The sequence below is a fragment of the Notothenia rossii genome (genome assembly GCF_949606895.1).
Source record: "Notothenia rossii genome assembly, chromosome: 6".
NCBI classification, from domain to species: domain Eukaryota; kingdom Metazoa; phylum Chordata; class Actinopteri; order Perciformes; family Nototheniidae; genus Notothenia; species Notothenia rossii.
In genome coordinates, this window is record NC_136909.1 from 79,282,074 (window position 1) to 79,306,986 (window position 24,913).

At 41.6% G+C, this 24,913-nt stretch overlaps 1 protein-coding gene across 16 annotated transcripts in view; it reads left to right on the forward strand.

Moving 5' to 3' along the window:
* camk2g2 (calcium/calmodulin-dependent protein kinase (CaM kinase) II gamma 2) overlaps positions 1 to 24,913 on the forward strand; it is a 60,964-nt gene that overhangs the window by 30,425 nt on the left and 5,626 nt on the right. Inside the window, exons 6-18 of one of the 16 annotated variants that reach the window (XM_079689792.1) lie at positions 695 to 767; positions 4,553 to 4,655; positions 5,485 to 5,568; positions 5,677 to 5,771; positions 7,557 to 7,679; positions 7,969 to 8,052; positions 9,282 to 9,324; positions 10,234 to 10,293; positions 12,136 to 12,176; positions 18,882 to 18,962; positions 20,980 to 21,024; positions 21,875 to 21,929; positions 24,079 to 24,180. In XM_079689792.1, coding sequence (XP_079545918.1) covers positions 695 to 767; positions 4,553 to 4,655; positions 5,485 to 5,568; positions 5,677 to 5,771; positions 7,557 to 7,679; positions 7,969 to 8,052; positions 9,282 to 9,324; positions 10,234 to 10,293; positions 12,136 to 12,176; positions 18,882 to 18,962; positions 20,980 to 21,024; positions 21,875 to 21,929; positions 24,079 to 24,180 — 989 coding nt within the window. Of the gene's footprint in view, positions 1 to 694; positions 768 to 4,552; positions 4,656 to 5,484; positions 5,569 to 5,676; positions 5,772 to 7,556; positions 7,680 to 7,968; positions 8,053 to 9,281; positions 9,325 to 10,233; positions 10,294 to 12,135; positions 12,177 to 12,849; positions 12,883 to 18,881; positions 18,963 to 20,979; positions 21,025 to 21,874; positions 21,930 to 24,078; positions 24,181 to 24,913 lie in introns of all 16 variants that reach the window. The other 15 variants (XM_079689802.1, XM_079689803.1, XM_079689801.1 and 12 more) reach the window with 15 other exon arrangements.

The following is a 24,913-nucleotide window of genomic DNA, read 5'->3' on the forward strand; positions in this document are numbered from 1 at the left end:
CATTCTCAATCAAATGCACCAAACTTCTCCCACATACTGTACACCACTTATTCTCCTGTGCAGCTAAATGCAAAACACAGTGTTGCAGGGATTCGTTCACGTTCAACCACACACAATTTGAGTGAAGCAACGCTGGTACAGAACTAGTGCCTACGAAGGAATGGTCATGACATTTCATAAATCATCGTCAAAGAGATGGGGGGGGGGGGGGGATAGGATGTCTTTTAGATTTGAAGGAAATGTCTCAAAGGCCTCTCCTTGAAGACGGAAATAAGTAAGAGTGCTAGAGAGAGAATGATGAAATTGTGTTTTCTCACCTCTACACACCCAGCCAATAAGAGTGGGATGTGGGTGTGATTATCGTTTTGTCTCTTTTAGAAAGTTACAGAAATGGTCAGAAACAGCCCCCACAATCTGTCTATCTCTTCTTTCCTTGCATGTCTTCCTCTTCACAGTTCATAAAAAGCGTATAGGATTACATGTGTTTTGCATTTTGGATTTCACAAAGTCTCTCAATTGCTCTACCTACATGTATTACCCCAAAACATTTTCACAAAAACCTATGACCACGGCATTGAATCGATTTAAAATGTTTGAATATCCTCATATCTGTCAGCTCTCCATTGTCACGTAGCTGCCGTGGACTGACAGATGTGTCTCTCCTCTGTTTCCCGTCCTTCTCTGTCTCCTGCAGCCACTGCATCAATCAGATCCTGGAGAGCGTCAGCCACATCCACCAGCATGACATTGTGCACAGGGACCTCAAGGTGAGTTACCACATACCGGTGGTGAGCACTATCTATTGTTGCACAAAAGACGAGAGGCATTTGTGGAAATTCACAGCAGTTCTTAAACGCACGCGATGCTGCACACGTCATGCTGTGACGTCAAGAGCAAATTAACAGGCGCGTCATTCGTCCCTCTCTTCACCTACTTTAACGTATTCCCATGATCCTCTATGTCTGTACCTCCTCCCTTCCCCCCCCCCCCCCCCTTTGTTCCCCTGCTCACTTTCCCCCTCCTGCACTGCTGAGGAGTGACGAGAGCAGACCAGCAGCTATTAATAGCGGGTCGTAGATGAGACGACGACCAGTGACGATTTCCCTCGCAGCTCCCGTTCACCTCTTTAGAAACCAAGAGCACTCTGACCTCCTCAGCTGTGTGATTTCATTTGAATAATACGCCTCGATAGGATTTGAACACCTGGATGATTGCAGCACATTCATTTTATTGCCAGTTCAGAGCCATAACTTTAATAGTTTACTTTACAATCTGGTCTATTACTTTAATGTGATAGAGCAACATGACACCATTACTCTAGGGTAAGCAGACAAACATAATCGGGAAAGAGACAATCTGTTTTGTGTTTGAGCGGCGTAAATGGACCTGCTTTGCTTGTCATTGATTTTTTTCCGCCTCCAAGACTTTTAAAAGACAATAATGATGATAGATGATATACGGACAGAGGACAGAAATACATTACCAGCACATTACTTGTTAATTTACAACTCTCTTGATATGTAGATGGATGGAGCTGACTAAAAACAAAAAGTCATGTTTATGAATATTTTACTCAGTGTAAACGTAATATATTACATTTATTGTATTTCATTGCGTGCATTTGGAAATGTTTTTGTCCAAAGCGAATTACAATAAGTGCATTATGCACACTAAGCAGCATGTATCTGTCTTTTAGCAGCTTCCTATGAACCCATTGTACACCGCCCAGCACAAAAAAACAGACAGTTATCAAAAAGTTGATGAACAGAGTGAAGCATTTAGCAAACCAGAGCTAAAAGGAGAGTTCATATTGGAATGAGATGTTCTGAGGTGATCAGAAACACCTCTAAATGAGCACTAATGGTTCTCTGTATCTGCTGGATGCTAACAGAGGCAACTCTTTGCTAACATGTTTTCAACTGTTTACGTTGTTTTATCTCCGCTCCCATGAATGTAGTAAAAAAGACAACTTTTAGGGGTTACATTATTTGCTGTTGAACAAACCATCCCATCATCTTGCAGCTAAAAAAAGCACAATCTGATGTTTTTCCAAGAATTTCCTGGAGATGAATCTGCTAAAAGTGACATCTGTATCGTAGCCAAGGTATTTCTAATAACGGCAGCTAATTGTGTCACGGGGAGGTGTGACCTCACACATGCGTGCATCGTATCTCATCCTCGCTGAAGGGAAAACAGGAATTAGAGAGAAAGAGTTGAGTGCTGTTGGCTGGTGGCAGGCTGAGTTGCCATGGTAACTGTAGGGTGAGGTCACCCGGCTGCTGCAGCGCCAGCGTAGGGACTCATTATGCCACCTCACATCTATCTGTCTCTATCTGTCTCCCTCTCTTTCTTCCCTCTGCTGCTTTGACTCCAGCTCTGTCCCTGTGCAGTCCTTCCCCTTTTCTCTCTCTTTTCCATTGTTTCAGCTCCGATAGAGGGGGAGGAGTGAGTGAGGGAGCAGGGAGGGATGGATCGATGGATAACTAGATATAGAGAGAGACTGACGGATGAAAAGAAACAGACAACGAGCTCAGAGACGATGTCGGACATCTGTCAGCATTTGATATGCTGAGGATGGCAAACCACTGCAAGGACTTTATACCTCAAAACAGACCCCAGGCCTGCCAGTTGGGACTAGCGATTTAGAGGATAGGGCAAAGAAAAACCTTTATTTTCCCTTATTGACTCCATTAACACCTGGTTTGTTAAACTGGACACCTGGAGAGATTCAATTTTCATTCTGCCTGACTCGTAAACATAAGTAAATAATGCACAAGCTGGTGCACAAAACATTTCTGAAGTCTCAGAAAGCAATTCACAATACTTAAAGGTTGCAGGCCGCGGGTCAGGGAGTAGGGCGCAGAATATTGCTTTTGCTTTTGCCATATTGCATTCAGGTTTTGTTTTTGTTGGTGGAGCGTAACAGAAGAAAACTACACTGTGAAATACACTTGGACCTATCATTCATAATTTAGTGAGGGCATTTTTTGTTTTAAGTTCCATTAGTTAAAAAAGTAATTTTCTTTCATTTCTAACTAAGCATTTGTTTCATTTTAGCAGATATGTGTACAGTGCATTTACCACAAGTACTGTACTTTTGGCTTTGCACACTTTCCTATGGCTAACTATCATCAGTGGTAAAACTTGCAAGCACTAGCTCAGCAGCCACCGTTGGTCATGTGACCTCGTGTTGCTTGTCGTTCCTCAAAAGTCTCCCAACACTAAGTAGCTCTATGGGATGGTTTCCCCCATTGTTCCCTTGCTGAAGAAGCCTTCTTCAGCTGTCGCTATTTGAGGCAGCTTGAGAGGAGGTGAGGCAGGATTAAGTGACCTTTCAGCAGATATCTTTTCTCAAGACCGGGGTGTCACTGTTTAAATTCCATTTCCACCTGGCTGAGATACAATCTCAGTGTAAGCCAGACAATCTCCAGCTGAAAATGATAGCAGTGGAACTCCAAAAAAATATATAAAAACACAAAATTGACAATCAGGAAGCAGAAGGCAGCTGTCTAGCCGCTTGAAACGCCTCCATTGGACTCCTTTCTTTACTTCCCTAAATGCTGACGTCACTATGTAACCATTGCACATACTGGCTAGCTTTACAACACATTGTGTGTGATAGGCTAAGGGACAATACATCTCTATAGTATCAGCTATAATAGATATTGTGAAAAAAACGTAAAATAAGTGCATTTTAACAAGCTGTGCATCCATAATCTGTCCCTGACCTCACACCAAATGACTCTTAACCTGGCGCGTTTCCTCCATTTCTCTCCCTCTCATCTTTTCATTAAAGCGACAGGAATTATGATTTAACGAGGCGCAAATGAGGGAACCTGTTAAACTAAATCACAGTTAATATGCGCTTTTTCTTTTCCAAGGCCTGACCGTTGCATGATTGTGTGATCAGAAGGACAGTGTAGAAAAGATGGCGTTAAATACAGCTGAGGGAAAAGGTCTTTCCTTCAGGGGAAAGCCTCTGGCCTGCTTGACCAAATCATGCCTCATTACTGCTGTAGATGTCATCTAGCTCCTGCAGCTTCTACAGTCATGCAGACATTTCCTACAGGGGGGGGTACATGATTCTTTCTTTTGCCCCTCATTGTTTTTCCTCTTAGCCTATAATTGTGCTACAACTCACTTTGTACTTTGCAAGCTGTAAAGAGTTTGTTCAAGGATAAACATTTCATCTGTGGACTCTTTTGATGCTGGCCTAAAAAAACACCATGTAATTAACTCTGTCTCTACGTTTTTAGGTTTTTTTAAAACACATTTCTTCTCCCTGGCCTTCTAATCAGAGTCCAGACTTTTCCCTGTGTTTTTTATATCTGTTGTAATTGATTGTCTTTTATTGTGATTGTAGTAATGTGTTTTTATTACATGTACTGTACAGCACTTTGGCTCGACCATGTGCTTTATAAATAAAACTTGATTTGATTTGATTTACATTCTACAGAGAAACATATTTAAAGAGGAATTTTAAACAGTCACTTACGACAGCCTGAGTGAAAATATTTCCTCCTAAAAATCGTTTTCTCTCTGCGTGTTTCAGCCAGAGAACCTGCTCCTGGCCAGTAAGATGAAGGGAGCGGCGGTGAAGCTGGCAGACTTCGGTCTTGCCATCGAGGTTCAGGCGGAGCAACAGGCATGGTTTGGTAAGATACAAGTTTCTACTAACAACTTAAATATTTCACCTTATTGTTTTTACATATTCCATAGTTTACACTTCCATCGCTACGGTTTGCTTCAGGAAGGATATCAAAATAACTGCTTAAGAAAGAACAAAACTAGTGGCAGAATAGAGTATAAGTTTCAGTACATTTTGATAACAATATGCTGTGTTTTTGTTTCCGTATCAGCAATTAAGAGTGAACAGAATAGCAAATCATTTAAGAAAAAAAGTAATGAATAGCCATTTGTCCCAGAGTAAATAAACGCTTTCTTTTCTTGTCAAACAACAATTTTGTGTTTATAGTTTGGTTATTGATGTGAATATATGTTTACCATTCAAAAAGATAGAGGATATGACTTGCTTGTTTAATAAGGAAGGGGAGGAGTGTGGCGCAGTGGATAGAGCCTTGGTGTTGGGATCAGGTTTCAAACCCCACTGCAATCAGCATGTTGTTGTGTCCCTGAGACACTTCACCCCAAATTGCTCCTGTGGGGATACTCTAAAAATGGTCTCTTCGTTGAGAAAAGTAGTATTGCGTAGTTGGGTTGACAATGTTAGATGTGGAAACTGTACAATCAGAATTTTTTTTATTTTGGTATGTAAGTCGCTTTGGATAAAAGTGTCTAACAGATGTAATAAGGTTAAAACCCTTAAAGGAGGATACATGTTGAAATAATGTCAATATGCTCATTTAGGCTATTCAAACGGGTGACACAGAGATCAGAAGCTCACCCATAGTCTTGCTTGAATCGTGCTGTCCTAAATGTTTTCCTTTGACTGATTTCACACCAGTATACTTGTTTTTCTCGCAGGCTTTGCAGGAACTCCGGGGTATTTGTCCCCAGAGGTGTTGAGAAAGGACCCGTACGGCAAGCCAGTGGACATCTGGGCCTGTGGTCAGTTCTACTTTCTGTCTGTTTGTATGCTGCTGCATTCATATCTTTCTCCATTTTTGTTTAGGATTTATTTGCAATATGTTAATAAATATGTGTTTTTGTTGTAAGGTGTGATCCTGTACATCTTGTTGGTGGGATATCCTCCCTTCTGGGACGAGGACCAACACAAACTGTACCAACAAATCAAGGCCGGAGCGTATGACGTGAGTACTGCTCTCCTGTTCTTATAGTTTCCTTCCTCTGTATCTGTTTTTGTAAGCTGCACGTGTGTTGTTTGTGCGCTGAAGTTCAAAGCAGTTCACCTGGAAACTGACCATTAATTATGAATAATTCAGTGTAGTGTTGTGGAAATGCACACATCATTTGTTTACGGTAAAAACGGAGAAAGTTAAGAGCACAACTGGGGAGGAAAAGGAGTTAAAAGAGACCTACAGTATCATGCTATATTTAAATGATATAGTGTATGACTAATAATGTAGAAATGTATATAAAAGCCCCATTTCCCCCTAACACTGAGGTTAAGTCTACTGTTTGATACTTCAAGTTATTAATTGTATCTTTTATTTATATTAAAAAAAAGATTATTTTAGCTTTAATAAATGCCTTATTCTCAGGCTCATCGTTTGTTGGCTGACTGAGTGTGTTTCTTCTTTTTGAATCCATGAAGATGAGAGTCTACTAGAGAGCTCCATCTGTTTTCATAAAACTTGAATTACAATACATAATCATAATTCATGTGAATGGGAACACAAACACGACGAAGCCTTTGGATGAGCCCTACAGGACACCTTCAGTTCAAGTCTCGTCAAATTACACTCTCTGAATTCTGTCATGCAAGTCATGTAGAAATGTAATTTTAGTTTTTAATTGCTCGCTGCTTGTTATTGCATGATTTTCATATAGCTGTAGAAAAAAGTCCTACACCATGAGAGAGCGATAGGCTTATTTATCAGATCTTGTCCTAGTCCTCTGGGAGATAGGAATGTATTACCCGTATTAAGTTCCATAATTGGAAGCAACCACATCTAATGAATGTGCATAATATGGGCATTGATACCAAGTGACTGTGACAAGCACTTTTAATAATATCCAGCATCCTCACTGTCATGCAGAGGCCTTCAATCTCATTTTTCTTTCTTTTTTTCAGTAAGTGACAACTGACTCTTTAATGTTTGAAGCAAATGTATTTTTGACGACTTGCTTTAACTTCGGGATTTGAATGCAAATATGAAGTGCTTTATAAATTAAAGCCATCATCAATTTGAGAAGCTAACATGTTTACTATGCTTCTTAAATAGAGGGATTAGGGTGGCTGATGAACGTGAAGGAGATAAAAGTACTCTGACTTTGAAAACTAAAGCTGCCTTCACACGATGCGCGATATAACAATACAATTGTCGCTGAGCACAAAAGTGAATTGGAAAGTTTAGGTTTTAAGAAGTTCAAATGTATTGAACAAAAAAAAAAACTCCCTGTCTGCTATTTGGTGTTAACTGTGTTTAAGCACATCTGCACTGACAGGTCTCTTGAGGCTCTACTTCCTGTAGATGTAAACTACATTTCGTTGTCTTAGTACTTGTACTCTGTGCAATGACAATAAAGTTGAATCTTAATATGAATCTTACTTCCTGTATCAATTCTTAAATAATTCTTAATTTTTCTGAAGTGACAGTGTGTTTTGCATCGTTAGTTCAATCCAATTGTTCACTCTCTATAATAAAATAAATATTGGCACTAACTCAAGAACAATTTCTTCACTTCTGTGACTCAAACATATTATTTGTTTTTTTAATTTATTTGTATACAGTATGAGAAATATAAAGCTGTTTTTGGAGCATTAAATCATGTGAACATTTTGCAGTAGAGGCTCAAATACTAATATGAACCTGAAAATGAGAAGAACAGTCGTTTCAGAATCAAATGCTCATCGAAAGCCTGATCGCTGTGATGCAGATTCTTAACTCTGCTCTTCTGTCTTTCCTCTTCAGTTTCCCTCTCCAGAGTGGGACACAGTGACCCCAGAGGCCAAGAACCTGATCAATCAGATGTTGACCATTAACCCCGCCAAGAGGATCACCGCCGACCAGGCCATCAATCACCCCTGGGTCTGCGTAAGTCACACAGCTCGCCTTCACAATACATCTTTTCCAGTGTCAAATATACCACCTCTCACACACTGACACAAACTCCCAGATTGACATTGCAAAATATATAAATTATTTCATATTTGACTCTCTTTTCAAAACCAAAACACATCTAATTCCTCAATGAGTTCTACATTATGTACGCTAGCAGAATTGTAGTTTCATGAAAAATAAAACACACTGAATTCTCTGGATTCATTTATATTTAATGACGTTATGTTTATCTATAATGTTGCTTCCTCTCCTCTCCAAACAGCAACGCTCCACCGTGGCCTCCATGATTCACCGTCAAGAGACTGTGGAGTGTCTGCGCAAGTTCAACGCCAGGAGGAAACTGAAAGTGAGTGAGGAGCAGAGGTGGGAAGTAGTGGAGTACAAATACTTCCTTTCTGTACTTAAGTACATTTTTCTGGTATCAGTACTTTACTCCACGACGCCTTTTTACTTTGACTTCTTACATTTTTAACACAAATACCTGTACTTTCTACTTCTTACATGTTGAACATAAATACCTGTACTTTCTACTTCTTACATGTTGAACACAAATACCTGTACTTTCTACTTCTTACATGTTGAACACAAATACCTGTACTTTCTACTTCTTACATTTTTAACACAAATACCTGTACTTTCTACTTCTTACATGTTGAACATAAATACCTGTACTTTCTACTTCTTACATGTTGAACACAAATACCTGTACTTTCTACTTCTTACATGTTGAACATAAATACCTGTACTTTCTACTTCTTACATGTTGAACACAAATACCTGTACTTTCTACTTCTTACATTTTGAACTCAAATACCTGTACTTTCTACTTCTTACATGTTGAACATAAATACCTGTACTTTCTACTTCTTACATGTTGAACACAAATACCTGTACTTTCTACTTCTTACATGTTGATCCCAAATACCTGTACTTTCTACTTCTTACATGTTGAACACAAATACCTGTACTTTCTACTTCTTACATGTTGAACATAAATACCTGTACTTTCTACTTCTTACATGTTGAACACAAATACCTGTACTTTCTACTTCTCACATGTTGAACACAAATACCTGTACTTTCTACTTCTTACATTTTCCAAACAGGCTGGTTCCTTTAGTTTGAATGTGTGTTTGGTGGCGTGATCATTATTATTTAGAGTCATAGCGTGCCTATTGATTTGAACACGATCCGTGTATCCATCACTTCCTGGTCTTCTCTAAAGAAGAGGGACCAATGAAAACGTTGTCATGTTGCCGTCGTTCAGCATGGAAACATTCATTAGCTAACAATGACATTATTGTTCTATTAATATAAAGGGAGGTCAGGTACTCTTTAAAACAGCTGCTAGTTATGGGTACTTTTTTACTGAAGTACATTTCAAAGCCTCTTTACTTTTACTTGAGTAAATAAGTTTAGTCAGTACTTTTACCAGAGTATTTTTAAACACAAGTATCTGTACTTCTACTTGAGTAAAGGATGTGTGTACTTTTGCCATCTGTGGTGAGGACACAATCTTTCACACACATCAACCTTAAACAAATCCTTCTAATGTTTATTTTTGTGTCTCTCCAGGGAGCGATCCTCACAACAATGCTGGTGTCCAGGAACTTTTCAGGTGAGCTTTGGCAGTGAAATGAATCACACATCAAGAGACAACAAACTGATACGGCCCAAAGACTTCAGACCGAAGTGCTGTTGATAATATAATAATCATTTCAACGAAGCCATGCAAAAAAACCACCTGGATGAAGAGAAACTGAGGTTTTGTGTCGGAAAACTACTTTGTTATGTCATTATATTGAAAAATAATACCTATATTTAAAGTTTAATACACTTTATAGGCAACCACTTTGTCCTTATCTGACATTTATAGAGGCCTAATGATACAAATGGCTGTTGTTCTTCTTCTGACCGCACATTATGATCTGCTTGTCAGCTCTGTCTGCAGTCTTGATTTGGCACTTCATGGGTTTGGCTTGGATTTCCTCCTCGTCAGCAGTTTGCTCACCTAAACACAGCTCGCTTTTGATTGAACATCCAATTTGTGGCTAGACGGTGGCCTAGTGGGCTAATGCATTAACGCTATTTGGACCCGTGTTGATTTGCTTTCATGTCAGTAAAGCAGATCCTGTGGATTACAACCAATTATTCTCAGGTCAAGATTGATCTAGACTGAAGAGAGGCAGACGAGCCAGACCTCTAAATTACTTTAAACAACACTGCAGGCAAGTTCATCAAATTGATGTCCACGGAAATAAGATTAAATCATTTCAGGGGGCATGTGTTTTGATGCTGAGAACATTTCCCTTCTGCCGCCTGACTTCATCCTAATTGAAAGGAGTTACACAATCTTGTCTTCACTATGCGCGCTTGACCCAAACACTTTCCGTAAACATCCATTTTTTCTCATTCTTCTCTAACACTCTATAAGTTTAAGAATCTGAGAAATTGCAAAGGCTCTCAAGCTTTAGTGGGACTCGCGTCCTACCTATGCCTCCACTTTGAATCCCTCTCTGTCCAATAGTGGGACGGCAGCATACCAGCCCTGCCGCTACTACCAGCACGGCCGCAATGGCACAGGAAGGTACGTCTGCTTGAGGGGGCGTTGGAGTCGGGCGTTGCCAACTCTGTGCTCAGGCTGTTGGCATGTGGCCTGGGCTGCTTGAACCCCTCCACCTGCTGCCTGCTGCCTGCACACTGATCAACCACTTTGGAATGGTTGTCATTGCACTGGGGCATCTAACACAAACACAAACAAACATGTAAAGGGAAACAAAGCTCAGCTCTTGACCTCTCAGTCCTGCTGCGTGTTTCGATGCTCTAATGAACAGAGCTTCTCTTCAGGACGGGCTATTTCATTTCCTGTGTCCATCACAACGGCCATTTAACTGACACCCCGCATGAGCCTCTGACATCCATCCATGAACGCAGCTGCCACTCAGCAAAGCTCCGTTTACGCATCTCTAGAATAACACGACTTGGATGCAAATCTTATCCGATATGCATTTGAACCTCTACTGATCCAAAATATGTAAATGTACACCAGGCTTTAACCTCAGTCACACTTCAAGTTTACCTCCTTAAATTTAGTTTGTGTCCACAGCACTGGACTGATGCCCAGTCGATGCCTGCCTGTGCTCGCTGCAACCTCACCTCCGCATGGCTCTGGCACTAACAGCGAGCCAAGCATGTGTATGAGCTACAACACAGAGCTATATGCTAACCTGCATGGGAAGCTGTTTAATCACTATGCACAGTTATTGATTTTCCTTGTTCCCTCTCTCCTGCCTGCCAAGTTGTGTTTGTGTGAACAGAGAGAAAGACTTAAAGGCATCAGTATGCTTCACACAAAGTGTTTGCAGGAGCAGTGTTTAAGGGGAGTGGGTGCTACGCTATGGTGTTAATAATGGCCTTGTTTTATCACAATGGTTAAATGTCTTGATTTACTGAGTTACATGCAGAGTAAAAGTGTTTTTTGAAAAGATGTCCAGCCTTTAATATTTCTGCTCGCTCTGATACCCGTTGGGAATGCACACCTTGACACCTTTAAAAGTGGATGCTGCATGTTTAAAAGCCACCGTCATTGCACGAACCCACCACCTCTGTTAAAATGCCTCTTAACACACAGTAATAGCCTGACAGGTGGGTGTGCCTGCAGTTGTCATCTTCCGTTTTCAGTTGTGTATTTCTTTTAGACGTTGAGATGCGGATATTAAACACGTTACTGTTTTCTTGCCTTTTCATTGCCCTCCTTCCTACTTTATAAATGGAAGGTAAGGGAGGATCATTGGTACATGACTTACCCAAATATGAGTGTTAACACATTTACATAAAGTGTGTTTGTTTTTAATCTCTGTGTGTGTGTGCATGTGTGATGTTTTATTCACTTGTGTCTGGTTATAACTGTGTGGACAGGTTTAGAAGCAGAAGCACAAAGTGTTATGTCGTGTGATCAATTGTAGCCCAATATAAAGTTTGATTTCACATGAACTATTTATATTACATTACATTGTGCTGTCAAGAATGAGATTGCTGTTTGTCAACCTGCAACTTTTGACACATCTTTGGTTTAGTTGAAGGTATCACACTGGAGTCAAAATACATTTTCCTTGGTGATACTCACATATTTCAGCAAGGAAATGCAAACATCTGGTTGTTAAAAGCTTCACATAGACTTGACCTACTCTAATTAATCATTTAATTAATTGAATTCATATTTCTGTGGAAAACCCTTAGGTGGGAGCCCTTATCTGCTCTGAGAAATGTTGACAATATGTAGTAGGATTTTACCTGAAATAAAGTGAGGTCTGATAGCTACAGTAGGGTGTCAAACTAAATATGAGTTATCTTACTTTAAATAATGAAACCTTCTCCAAGTTAACTTTAATATTTTCCCAATTCTTACAATCGTGCCTCTCTTTTTCAGCGTGCAAATCCTTACTAAACAAAAAGACGGACGGTGTGAAGGTGAGTCCTCTGACCCATGAGGGTTTTTATTTGATTTTCTACTTCTGTCTTTCTCTTCCTCTCTTCTGCCGTCTCCCTTTTGGTCTGTCATCCTAACTTCTCTCTAACAGCATGTATTGTCTATATTATGAACTAATGAAACCAACTGTTGGATAACCTCTGTGCTCTGGTGCTTCCTAAGTGAGATTAAAGCCAAAGTAAGGGGTCATAACAAAGACAAGAGACACTTGTAAAATGTTTTGATTTTTACTTCCAGGTCTTTTTCTCTGATTCACAGCGATCTGAGTGAGCGTCTTGTCTCACTTTGTTTTGATCGACAGTCAGCGTCAATGCATGCAGTGAAGCGCCATGATCAACAAATAAGATTCCCATTACATACAGGAATTTAAACAATAACTAAAACCCTGAAACAATATATAAATAAACTGCACAAACAATGATTTAAACCCTTTAGTTGTCCTTTCAAAATGCACTCCTTCAATTGTTTTTGCAGCTGATTCTTTCTCTTAGCGTCCCTGTCTCATCTCTGTTCCTGTGTAAGCTTGTGCCGCTGTTTTGCTTCTCTCTCTTTGTGGGATAAATCTGGCAGCTTCACTCTTTTACTATTTTGATTAGTTTCCTTGTTTCCCTATGAACCCTTATTCTTTTCCTCCTTTCCATTGCTGTCTGTCAGAAAAGGAAGTCCAGCTCGAGTGTTTGTTTGATGGTGAGATCGGCTCTGTCGTTTCCGTTCATTTTTCATTCTTTGTCTCTCTTCGTCTTTTCGAGTCTCCCCCCCCCCCCCCGGTCCTCTCCTCCCTCCTCTCTTTTCTTGTTACCTTTTGGGCAGAGAAGCTTGAGGCATTGTCTTTGACAGTTTACGTCTTGTCCAATTTGTGTTGGATTTCCATCCAACATCCCTTCATCTCCTCCTGCATAAGCGCCACCAAAACCATTGCAACTCCCGACAAACACCAAACACACTCATCCCCTTTCCGTATCCGACTTCTGATGACTAAGATCAGACATTTTGGCTTTCTTACCAACATCCCTAACCATCACAGAACAGAGGGACATTCTAATCACCTTAAACATCCAAATACAATCATCTTCCCTTCTTCAATTATTGCATTATGTATTGTTCTCATTATTTTTCATTTGAGTTACTTTTTTCTCTCCCTCTACCTGTAAATAAAACAGCTGTCTTGGTAACTTGCAGATTGTGTAACTAGTGACAGTTCAGTCATTTTCAAATGGTAAATGTTTTATAATCACAAGCAGCCAATGAGGAACCAAAGCAACACACATTTAAATACTGTACGATCCTGCTCTGAATCTATTCTGGTAAACACCCTTCTTGTAGCTTTTACTGGAAAACATAAACCTTTAGGGAGGTGTCATTCTTTAAAACATAGTCTGCACTTAGTTTAGATCTGGCATTCTGTAAAAGGATTAAATTATCTTTCTTGAACACTTTGCTCCAATTGTTTCATCAGCAATTGAAGTCAATAGATGTTATTTAAGAGGAGAATAAGATTGTGACTCCCGGTTATATCTGACTTATAATTTCAAGGCTGCCGAAAATTAACAACACAAAAACAAGTCTGAGTAGCGTCTTCATATTGCTGATGTTTACATTAAGACTGCGGATAAATCTGGTGAAATATATCCTGCTTATTTTCACTTCTTGAAGTAACTGCAGTTTGCCTTGTCGGTGTTAGTGTAGCACATTAGTTTTTCTGTTAGAAGATGTTCCTAGTTGGCGAGGGAGGACACCAAATACTTATTTACAGTGTCACTGGGGTATTAGCTCATCTCAGGGTTAGAAAAAAACTGCTTAAAATCCTCCCAGCACTTTGCTCATAACATTACATTAAGAGCACGTCCATACCTTTGAACTTTTTGCAGGAATACTGATTGCATTGCATTCAAAAAGCTTCTCGTTCTTCTTTCCCGTTAGTAAACCTGAGTCTGAAGGGAGAGTCCAGCTAAAACTGTTTTTCTTCTATGACCTAAATCTACAATGTGCTACAGATAAACCCCTATTCTATTCAAAACAGCATAACACTAAGTGTTTCAGTGTGCAAGGAATACCAAGTGACAGATGAAGTCTGCACATTTCAATAAATGTGATTAAAAGGTCATATGGATGAAGCTTTAAAATGATTATTATGAAACAGCTTCTATCTTTTTGTTAGATCCTCTCTCCCTGTTTTTCAAACTCTACATGTTTACAGATTTTCTGTAGTGGCCAATTCCACTTTTACATCATTTGGGTTATTTGACAGACTTGATAAAGCTTCTCCAGAGCTACAGTTCTCATTCATAACACTCTGTTCGATGTGTCACTATGGGATGCGCCTCAATGCGTATGCAAACGGAAGCGTCAATCTCATTACGCCAATCCTGATTGGCTGGTGATCTTGACGTCTACGTCAGGGAATCCACCCACCCTATAAGTAGCTTGCGCTAGGACGCAGCGTCATTCAAACACCTCTTCTCGCTTCAGAGCACATCTCGAATTATCAGTAGCCGGGCTAGCTTAACGGTCCACAGACTGAACCCAAAGCTAACATTCGGTCGACGGGCCCTTGCCGGTTACTTTTTTGCTTTGCAAGCAGACTGAACATTAACACACCAGTTAATATTGTAATCTGCCTCGCCGTTTCTTTCTTTCGAAATCATGGTAAGGTTTGATTTTTTCTTCAAGCTAGTAACATACCTGTTGCTAGCTTTTCTTCCCTCCTCACCGACACCACGGTAGCGAGGACGTTCTCTTTTCTCTCTCACACCAGAGGAGACGGAGATAAAAACAAAAGGTATTAACACACCAGTTCATATTCTTTAAAATATAAAATGTACACTGTCGCTTTTTCCTTTCGGATTAACGACAAGGTTGGATTTTTTTCTCAGTAACGTACCTGTTACTAGCGTGTCCACTCCACGCCGACACCCCGGGCGAAAAAAGATGGACCCTTCTCTCCCTCACACCAGAGGAGTCAGGGACTCGGAGGCTCGGCTATCCGGCTGCGGGTTTAAGATCTCAGGCACAGACTCACACCAGGTCTGCTCGTCCTGCCTCGGGCTGGAACAAGCCCAGGAGGCTATCGATAACCCCGGCTCGTGCGGGCATTGTGCCCGCTTCACCATTAAGAGCCTCCGCCGACGGCTAGCACGCCATGCTAGCTTGTCGGGACAGGGCCCCCTCATGTCCGCTGATTCGCCGGCCGGCAATCAAGACATCGTGGCGTCCGCCGCAGAGATTGAGCCCCGCGCTGTGTCAGGCTGGGGCTCAATAACAGCGGCAGCCGCTGAACCGGAGCCCCGCGCCGTGTCAGGCTGGGGTCCGGTGGCGGCAAGAGCCGCGAGAGCGGAGCCCCGTGCTGTGTCAAGCTGGGGCTCCCAACTGGACCTCACCATGGTTCCACCTGCGGAGGATGTCCTGGAGATGGACTATATGGAGGAAGAAGAGGATGCCTCTGAGTTCCTCCTGTCCGACTCGGATGAGCACGAGGATGACATCTTCGTTTCATCGGCTCAGGCTGCAAAGCCGGGAGCGATGTCCGCTCTCCCGGGCGAAAGCACACCAGCTTCGCCCTGCCTAAGTATGGACTTGCAGGCAGCGTGTCAACACGCTACGTCCAGGCTGGACATCCCATGGCCTGAAATGGCCAAGGAGACCTCCAGATCTCGCTAAGAGGGGAAGCAATCGCCCCAAGCAGTGAGGACGAAGAGGCAGCTCCTTCTAGTCTTTCCGGAGATGCTGGACGAGGTGTCGGTCTCGTGGAGAGACCGCCCTTTAAGCAACAATGCCCCAATCCAGGGTGCCTCCTCCCTGGACTGTGACGGTATGGAGAGGCTCGGCCTGCTCCGCATGCCGCCCATGGAACCGCTGGTGGCAGCCCACCTCCAACCGCAGCTGGCTTTGTCACCGAGCAGGAACCCCACGCTAACGGCAAAGGCAGACCGTTTTCAGTCAGCGATGACCAAACGGGCCTATAAAGCCGCAGCTTTGTCCGCCAGGGCACTCAACGTCTCCTTGCTGCTGACCGCCTACCAGGCGGAGCTCTGCGAAGACTTGTAGGGCAAACCTGAGCCTGCCGTGTGGGACGAGATCGCAGCGATCACGGACATTTGCCTCCGTGTGCAGCGCTGTGCAGTCCAAGCCACGGGCAAAGCACTGGGAATTATGGTGGTACAGGAAAGAGCCAGGTGGCTCAACCTGACGAACCTTCCAGACCGGGAAAAAGAGGATGTTCTGGACATGCCTATTGTTCCCGAGGGCATATTTGGCTCCGCTCTAGCTTCGATGCAGCTGAGATGCGAATCAAAAAAGAAGGAAGACGAGGCTCTCCAGCTCTGTCTCCCCCGAAGGGTCCATCCGCGACCTTCAACGGTCCCGCGGCAGGCCTTCACTCAAGCTGCCTCACGTCCTGCCCGGTTCAATATACCGAAGCAGCAGAGACCACCGCCCGTCCCGGGTCCCCAGCCCAAGCACGAGGCCAAGCCTGCCTTTATACCTAAGGTGGTTGGCTCATGTGCCCCCATTGACATTGTGGCATTTCCTCCGCCGCTGTGTTCCTCTGAGGAACAGCGGCCGAATTTGCTGTGTCCAGTTCGTGCTTTACGCACCTATATGGACAGGTCAAAAGAGTTTCGTTGCAATGACCAACTCTTTATATCCTGGGCTAACCCTCAGAAGGGCAAGCCCGTTACCAGGCAACGGCTCTCCCACTGGATTGTGGAAGCGATTGCTCTGGCTTATACGAGTCAGGGTTTGCAGGCACCAACGGGCCTGCATGCTCATTCTACTCGTGGACTGGCTACATCCTGGGCTTTGTTCAAGGGTGTTTCCATCCAGGACGTTTGTGCAGCAGCGAGCTGGTCCTCACCGCTCACTTTTGTCCGCTTTTACAGGCTAGATCTCTGCTCCAAGTGTGGCCCGCGCAGTGCTGGGCCCCGTGTTGAGACAGGGTTCTACCTGTTAAGTTCTGGTTGTTTTGGTGATTTTCGAGATAAGCATGTCTGGCAATACGGGAGTTTCAATATCCCATAGTGAGACATCGAACGGAGTATTACGAATGAGAACTATAGGTTACTTACGTAACCCCAGTTCTCAGAGTAACATGAAGTGAGATGTCTCACCAGACGGCCCTTCTTGCTAAGGCGAAGCGAGAAGAGGTGCTTATTTTGAATGACACTGCGTCGTAGCGCAAGCTACTTAAAGGGTGGGTGGATTCCCTGACGTAGACGTCAAGATCACCAGCTAATCAGGATTGGCGTAATGAGATTGATGCTTCTGTTTGCATACGCGTTGAGGCGCATCCCATAGTGAGACATCGCACTTCATGTTACTCTGAGAACTGGGGTTAAGTAAGTAACCTATAGATATTATTGCTTTGACCGGCTGACTCGTACTAACCATGGCTAAGTTGTCTACTAACAAGAAGTTCCCAGGCTCCTCCAACAGTGCAACACAATAAAACAGATAGAATAGTGCAAGTAAATACAAATAAAATAGAATAGAAGTAGTGCAATAAGAGTCTATATACAAGTGATAAATAATGTTTAAGTTGCAAACAGGTGAATGTACTCGGTCCTGCAGTAATTGCATAGATATGACAGATTCTTAAAATCACCACAACAATTTTAGTGAAAAATAATGTATTGATATTTTTATTTTACACATTTTAAATACGTCTTGATAACTTTTAAATCATGGCTTTCAATGTATCCGTTAATTATCAGATCGCAGCCAGTGAGCCCGACAATACACTGTTTCATTTATTTAAAATATGCTTAATATATTCTGGTTTATCAAAGTGAAGCGCTGCAGAGAGAGTTGTTCATTCACTGAGACTGTATTGTAACAGATTGCAGGGACCTGTCTAAAGGTTTAGGGCGAACTAATATGTTGCTGTTTAGCTGAAGTAGTTTGGTGTGTCAAATATTAGGGCTTTAATCTGGTCATTGCATTTAGTTTGCATTTAAACAAAATACAACCATACAGTACATGACTTACACATTCAATCACTTTTCTCTACCATTGGAGAAAAGCCTGTCATCAAGGCCTTTCACTGCATGCAAAGACCTGGACTGCCAACCATTATTCTCACTTATTTTCTGATTCGGTTATGTTTTCTTTTGGCTGTGCTTCTGCCAGAAATAGTTGACAGATTTCTGGTGCTTGTTTCAGATACAAACCTGTGATTTGTATTTTTATCCCAGCATATGTTGATATACTTATTTGTAAAAGTGCTGGGAATATACTTAACAATCTTATATTACGTTCATTGTCCTTAAAATGCATGTGCTGACTAACTGTTCTGTATTTTTAGGAGAGCCCTTCACTCCTAGCGACACACATATTTAACAAAATACTCATTTCAGTTAAACAAGTTAGAAAATGAGTACGCTCACATTATTGTTGGAGCGGATACTTTATCTGTTCGCTCCTGATAATCAAAAGATCATTTTGAAGCTAAAACTGCCTTTTAAGTGCATAAGGCAGCAGGGTGCAGGTGATAGATAAAGATATTCAGATAAATCTGTTTATCATTGCTCCCTGACTGTGACGTTTTAAACTCTACACACGTGCAATTCGTTGAATGTATATACTGGCCGTGTAATTGCTCAATTCCTGCTTTCCACCTGAGATTCCCAGAGGCTGGTTTACAATCTGAGCCCGGTGGAAGCATCATTCTGTGTTGTGTTTCTCTGCCCCAGTCGCAGGGGACCAACAGTAAAAACAGTGTAGTAAGCAGCAGCAGCACCAAAGACAGCAGCATGTCCTCTACAGCACCAATGGTACCTCATCTCTATTTGGTTTCTCTCCCGTTGCTTTCCTTTTTAACCGCATCATGTCATTGTGTTCACCTTTTTTCAATGTTAAGTTCTGTCTCTTCATCTTCTCGTGTCACACTCCATGTTAAGTGAATTATGTTCTCGTCCTTCATCTCCTGCCTCTTTGCTTCTGTCGTAAACACAAACTGTGATGGTGGATTTGATGACTTTGAAATTGAACAACTGCTTTGTGCCTTTGGGTGTCCCTCCTGGCTTGTGTTTTACCCAGACCTCCTGTGTATATAGGTATACATTTACTCTGTGAGCTGCGCTGACAGGTAGACAAATGACTTTCATTTTGCAGTGCAACAGCAGACACTTAAAGCTGGCTCTGTTCAGCCACTTCCTGGTGACATCAGGTTGATTGTTTGCCTTTCAGGAACAATAGGTTTATGGCAATTTCTTGGAAAGCACAGCTGACTAAAGGTTGAACCTTTAAACACCATTACAAATGGATCTTTTACAAATTGCTTTTTGATATGTGAATTGTAAACAAGGAGGACTTCTGGGTAAAGCAGGAGCTGGAGTCACTGAGGGATTGTTATTTTATCAGGAAGCAGCCCCTGTGTTTATATATGTGATGGAATTATGTCATTTATATAACAAAGTTGAAGTTACTGTGGGTCCGTCCAGAGGTGTGACAGAATAGTGTACACAGCTGAGAGTATGTGAATAAATAACTATAGAAATATTTTATTTTGAAGGTAGAACGATTTAGTCTAATAATATAAAACTCAGTCTGGAATTAACTGCTACATCTGTAAAATTGTAAGATGGCCGTTGTTCATGGTAGGAAATGACCCTATTTACACATATGGACAGTTAGATGAGGAACAAACCCACGCAGAAAAGGATAAATGTACCCATTATTTTCTATATTATGGCTTTGCTGAATTCTGCTCACCAGTAAAGGCTAGTAAGTTAGAACACGGAGTCAGTTAGTCAAAAAATGTCTAGTGTAGATTCCCATATGTTATTGAAGGGTTGATTTTTTATTTTTGTTTGTATCGACTGACTAATGTAGAATACCTTACTTTTTTCATTTTTAAACGATGGATAACTGGGAGCTCTTGAATTGTGTTTGTGCAGAATGTTTCTGTGTCAAGGTCACGGTTGAGGAAGAGGAGTGGTTACACAAACACTCAGTCACAAGGTTCTTTATTTAGTCATACGAACATAGCTACTGTGTTGTTATGCCGATGAAAATCTTGTGTCGCACACGTAAAGCAGTTTATGCTATTCATCTGGAAGGTTGTGATATAAAGATTCACACTGTCATAACACTTAAGCGTTTGTGGATTCAGACTAACCAGGATTGCGAATGCCAGTTATCTAGATTTAAGATGTGATGTAGTACAATATTATATAACGCAAAAGGATATCGTTTTGTGTGTATTTACTAGCCGTGTTTACGTTTATTACGTAGCATCTTTTAAAAGTATTATTATTTTTGGAGTGCTTGCTACCTCAGTTAATTTATACACCAGGGTTTTCATATACTTTATCTCAAAGTGGGTTAAATATGCGAGCTTCCTAAATATAACTTCCTCTTGGATATCGAAACAAACTGCATTTCAAAACAGTTAAAAAACGTAGGTGACATCATAGTGTCTTACCGTCTGCACTCACAGTTACATGAACACTCAGAAACCCTCCTCCTCAGCCATGGCTCTGTCTGGGGAATATACAGCAGCTTGTTTAAGTGATCATGGCATGCATTGTGGGAGAACAAACCTCCTTTAAGGCCACTCTGCTGGGGACAGACTGACACTGAGCACCTTGACATCTACACTCACCGTTAATCACCATAAATGCTCCACAGCCTCTGCACTGTAGCTCCTGTGCTTTGTTTTGGTGTGCGCACATGCGTCTGTTTGGTATATTTGTCGTCATTGTATGTGTTGGTATTCCCCGGCATATCCTCCCCCCCCCCCCCCCCATTCCCTCCCTGCATGTTAAAGTGTCTCCTACCTCCCCCCAGGAAGCCCAGACAACTGTTGTACACAACCCAGCTGACGGCACCAAGGTAAGCCCCTCCTCTCCCACCTCCAGCCCCCCCCGCTGCTCACACCTGCAGGGGACTGCTGGAGGATTTTCTCTAAACACACTAAACCATGCAGCGCTCTCAAAACAAACGACTCTCTGTGCTTCAGTGTGCAACTTATTATTCTTTATCTTCCTATTCTCTCAAATAGAGTCTAATCCTGTGAACATTTCAAATCTGGAAACACAATTAAATCAATGTTAAGGTGCCCAATTATTGAGCCACTGCAAATAACGTAGAGTTTTTTTATTTGTATTAATACATTTAAAAATGTTTGCTCTTCCATTTAAGAATAAGGAATTGGGATTAGTGAATTTAAAAGACACACATCATTTTTCAATTCTATTTTAAATGGTATTGTTTATTAATTTAAAATAATATCATAAGAACATATACAGTAAGTGTGAATACGGTGGTGTTACCCTTCAGATTAATACAACACTCTGACAACTGTATCTTCAATGTCAGACTTTTTACTAAATGAACCAACCACCACGCTGCTTACGCTGTGATGTTGGTGTGCAAGCTTTCAAATGAAGGAACAAATACACAACTCTCTTCCAGTCACACGCTGACATGCACTTACACACTCCTTCCTGATACAATTACCCACACAACTTCAAATTGCTCACACACTCTACTGCTCTTGTGTGTGTGTGGCTGCCCTCGCTGCTGTGCTGGCTGGTTTGTGCTCCTGGGAGGGAGTCGTCCATCTGTCCGTTTTCTGTGTGTCCGTTTGGCCCAAAGCTTCCTCAACCCTGTCTCACTTACATATAATAAAATCTTTTGTTTTGCTGTTTCTCTTTCTTTCCCCCCACTCTCTGTCTGACAGGGCTCCACAGAGAGCTGCAACAACACAGAAGAGGAGGAGATGAAAGGTAGGAAAGGTACTTGTCCAACTTTCACCTTCTCTGCATGCCTCTATGATCACTTTGTATGTTGTCTTTTAAACTGCAGATCTTAATAAGCAAACATAAACATACATTTGAGTTGAGGTTTCCGGTTACTGTCCACTCTGCTTCAATCAGGGTTTAGTGCATGAAAACAGACAGAACAGATGCTATCTTCAAGAATATACTTGTGCTGTTATCTGCATTAGGGCTGCTCAATTAATCGTATTCTAATCGCGATTACGATTATGGCTTGCAACGATTACAAAAACAACGTAATCGAAATAAAACTAATTTTTTTTTATTATTACTTTTTTGTTTGTTTTTCAGTTGAATTATACTTAAAGTTCAGGGTAATCAACTGTTAAAAACATACTGTTCAAATGTTCTTTCTCCAATAAATGGATGCTTTCAAAGTCAATGAATAATCGCAATTACAATTATTGACCCAAATAATTCGAGATTATGATTTTTGCCATCATCGAGCAGCCCTAATCTGCATTCACATCTTGTGCAATTGCTCAAAAGCTAAACCTCTTGCCTCCCTGTCGGTGTGCTCGAGTGTGTGCCAGCCTCACGCGCCACGACCTTCAGTTAAGCGCTCTCTGCTCGGGGAATGACCCTTTTCAGGTTATCAGGTGAAGTAGGACAGATATGCCTCTGGAAAAGTAGTTAGTCCATTTATTGAAGTTGCTTAATGTGGATTAACAGCCACTTGATCTTCTAGTGGATCATCTCTGACATGCAATCGGGAGAGTGTTGTGCTGTGTGTCTCTCCAAGGTTGATTACACTTATTTATGTAATTTGGTTTTGATTAAATCATCTGGGAAATGATTCGATTGCGCTTGTGTTCTCTGAAATACAAACTCTGTAAGGATGCATCAGCTCCTTCAAGTGTGAAATCCCAGTGAAGTCACAGGGTCGCGGAAAGGTCTGTTAAATGAAGCACTTAATGTCACAACATCTTCGATTGCGGCTCACACATTTCCTGCAGCCTGTTGCACCAGCCGAGTGCGTACGAACACAAACTGCCACACAGTTACTAGCCAGTTTCACATTCAACTCCAGATCCCTTGCACGACTTCTACTTTAGCTCAAATGTAAGTAAGTCAACCAAACATTGTCTGCATTTTAACTGAATGTATCAATCAATAAATCAATGTTTTACACACATATATTAAAAATGATGGATCGAATACTTCCCCTTTTACAATCTGGCTTTATTTGACTTGAAATGAACAAACTAGTGATGTAACTGCTTTGACAAGATTTAAAAATAAAGTGGGGTAACAGCCTATTAGTTACACATTAGAGCAGTAGTTACATCATGTGCTTATAAACTAACCACATCAATTGTTGAGTCACATCCTTCTGTAACTCGTACACTGTCATACTCTTTGTTACGGTGAAACCTGTTTTCACTCTCTCACTCACTACTTAAACTAAATGACAGTGTGTTTAATGAGAGCTGGTGCAACAGGCAGCTGATCTCTGTGTGGCCTTGATGCTCGGGCATTCATCTCCTCAGAGGTTAGGGGATCTTGGAGGTTTGGCTACATGTGTTTTTGATTTTCAAGTTTCTTTGTTTCCTACTTTCTGGAGTCTGAATCATCGACCTGTGTGTGTGTGCAGCTGCTTCTTTAGTGTGTTGGGATTTACAATAATATACTATCATGTGAAATCAAGGATGTTGGTGGATGCAGACATTTTGATCATTTGAAGCAAAAATGAAATGTCAGATCTGAAAAGTGAGGGTTTGCACACTGCTTTGTTGGTTTTTATGTAGATTTTTTAAATTGAATACTTCTGAATCTGTCTTAGACAAAACCTGCAATTTGAAGATGTCTCATCACGCTGTGGGGATTTGTCATTAGGGCTGTGATTAACAATTATTTCATTTTGTCTTTTCACATTTGCAGAATACAAAGCTTGGTATAATTTCCCCCAGCCTAAGGCGATGGCTTTCTCATAAATGACAGAAAAGAAGCAATTTTCATGTTTTAAATGCTGCTATTTTCAAAAGTTGTACCATTTTGATGTATCAATGAACTAAAGAGTTGCAGCTTACATGTTCTTCTGTAGTGAGTATGCTCCCTGTCAGTGTGCATCTGTTTGTGTTGATGTATTTGTCTTGTGATGGGGCAGTGTCTGCCTGCGAGTCCTCTACTTCAAGCAGTGTGACGTTAAGCCAGTGCAGCACTCTTGAGGACCGGAGCCTGTTACTGCAGTACCCCGCAGCACCCAGCTGTAAGTCAGCAGCAGCTTCCCTCTCAGCTCTGATCTCTAAACACATCTATACTGCAAGCAACACCAGACAGTGGGTCATCTAAAGGCTCCTTCTCTCTTCTCCCCTCCTGTGCTGCCATCTCCTGGCCCCGGGCCTGACTGCACCGACTGTTCCTCCTCCACACTGAGGCCCAATTCCATTTAGCCCCTGCACCCTCTCCATACCCACTTACACCTTTTTGGCGCTTTTTCATGGAGGGTCTGCCACATCAAGTGCCTTCCTAAACCACTTAGTGAAGAGTGGGTTATCAAACCCTCCAGCAGTGAGTCTGCATCGTCTGAAAAGGTGCAACGGTGTTTGTGTCCCTCATGGAACAAGCTGTGTAAAAGTAGTTCCACGCAAACATTAACAAGTGAACTGCGTGACTAAATTTCATACAGATTTTTTATAAAGATTAGTTATTTTGCCTAAGACCATATACCCTTGCCTAGTCCGTGGACATGTGCAGCTGATTGTTACGTTCTGTATTTTTACATGGACAATGCACATTAATTAACAACAGCACTTGAGTCCATCATGTAAATGTGCCAGATTTAGCCATAGACGCTGATAAACCTTAGTGAGAGGAAAAAAGGCCACTAAAGATGTTTTTAAGTTTTACTGAAGAGATACTGATTAGAAAACATGGTTATGAACACTTCCTGTTTCCACTGGAGAGAGCATAAATCGACCAAATGCTTACCACTGTAATTC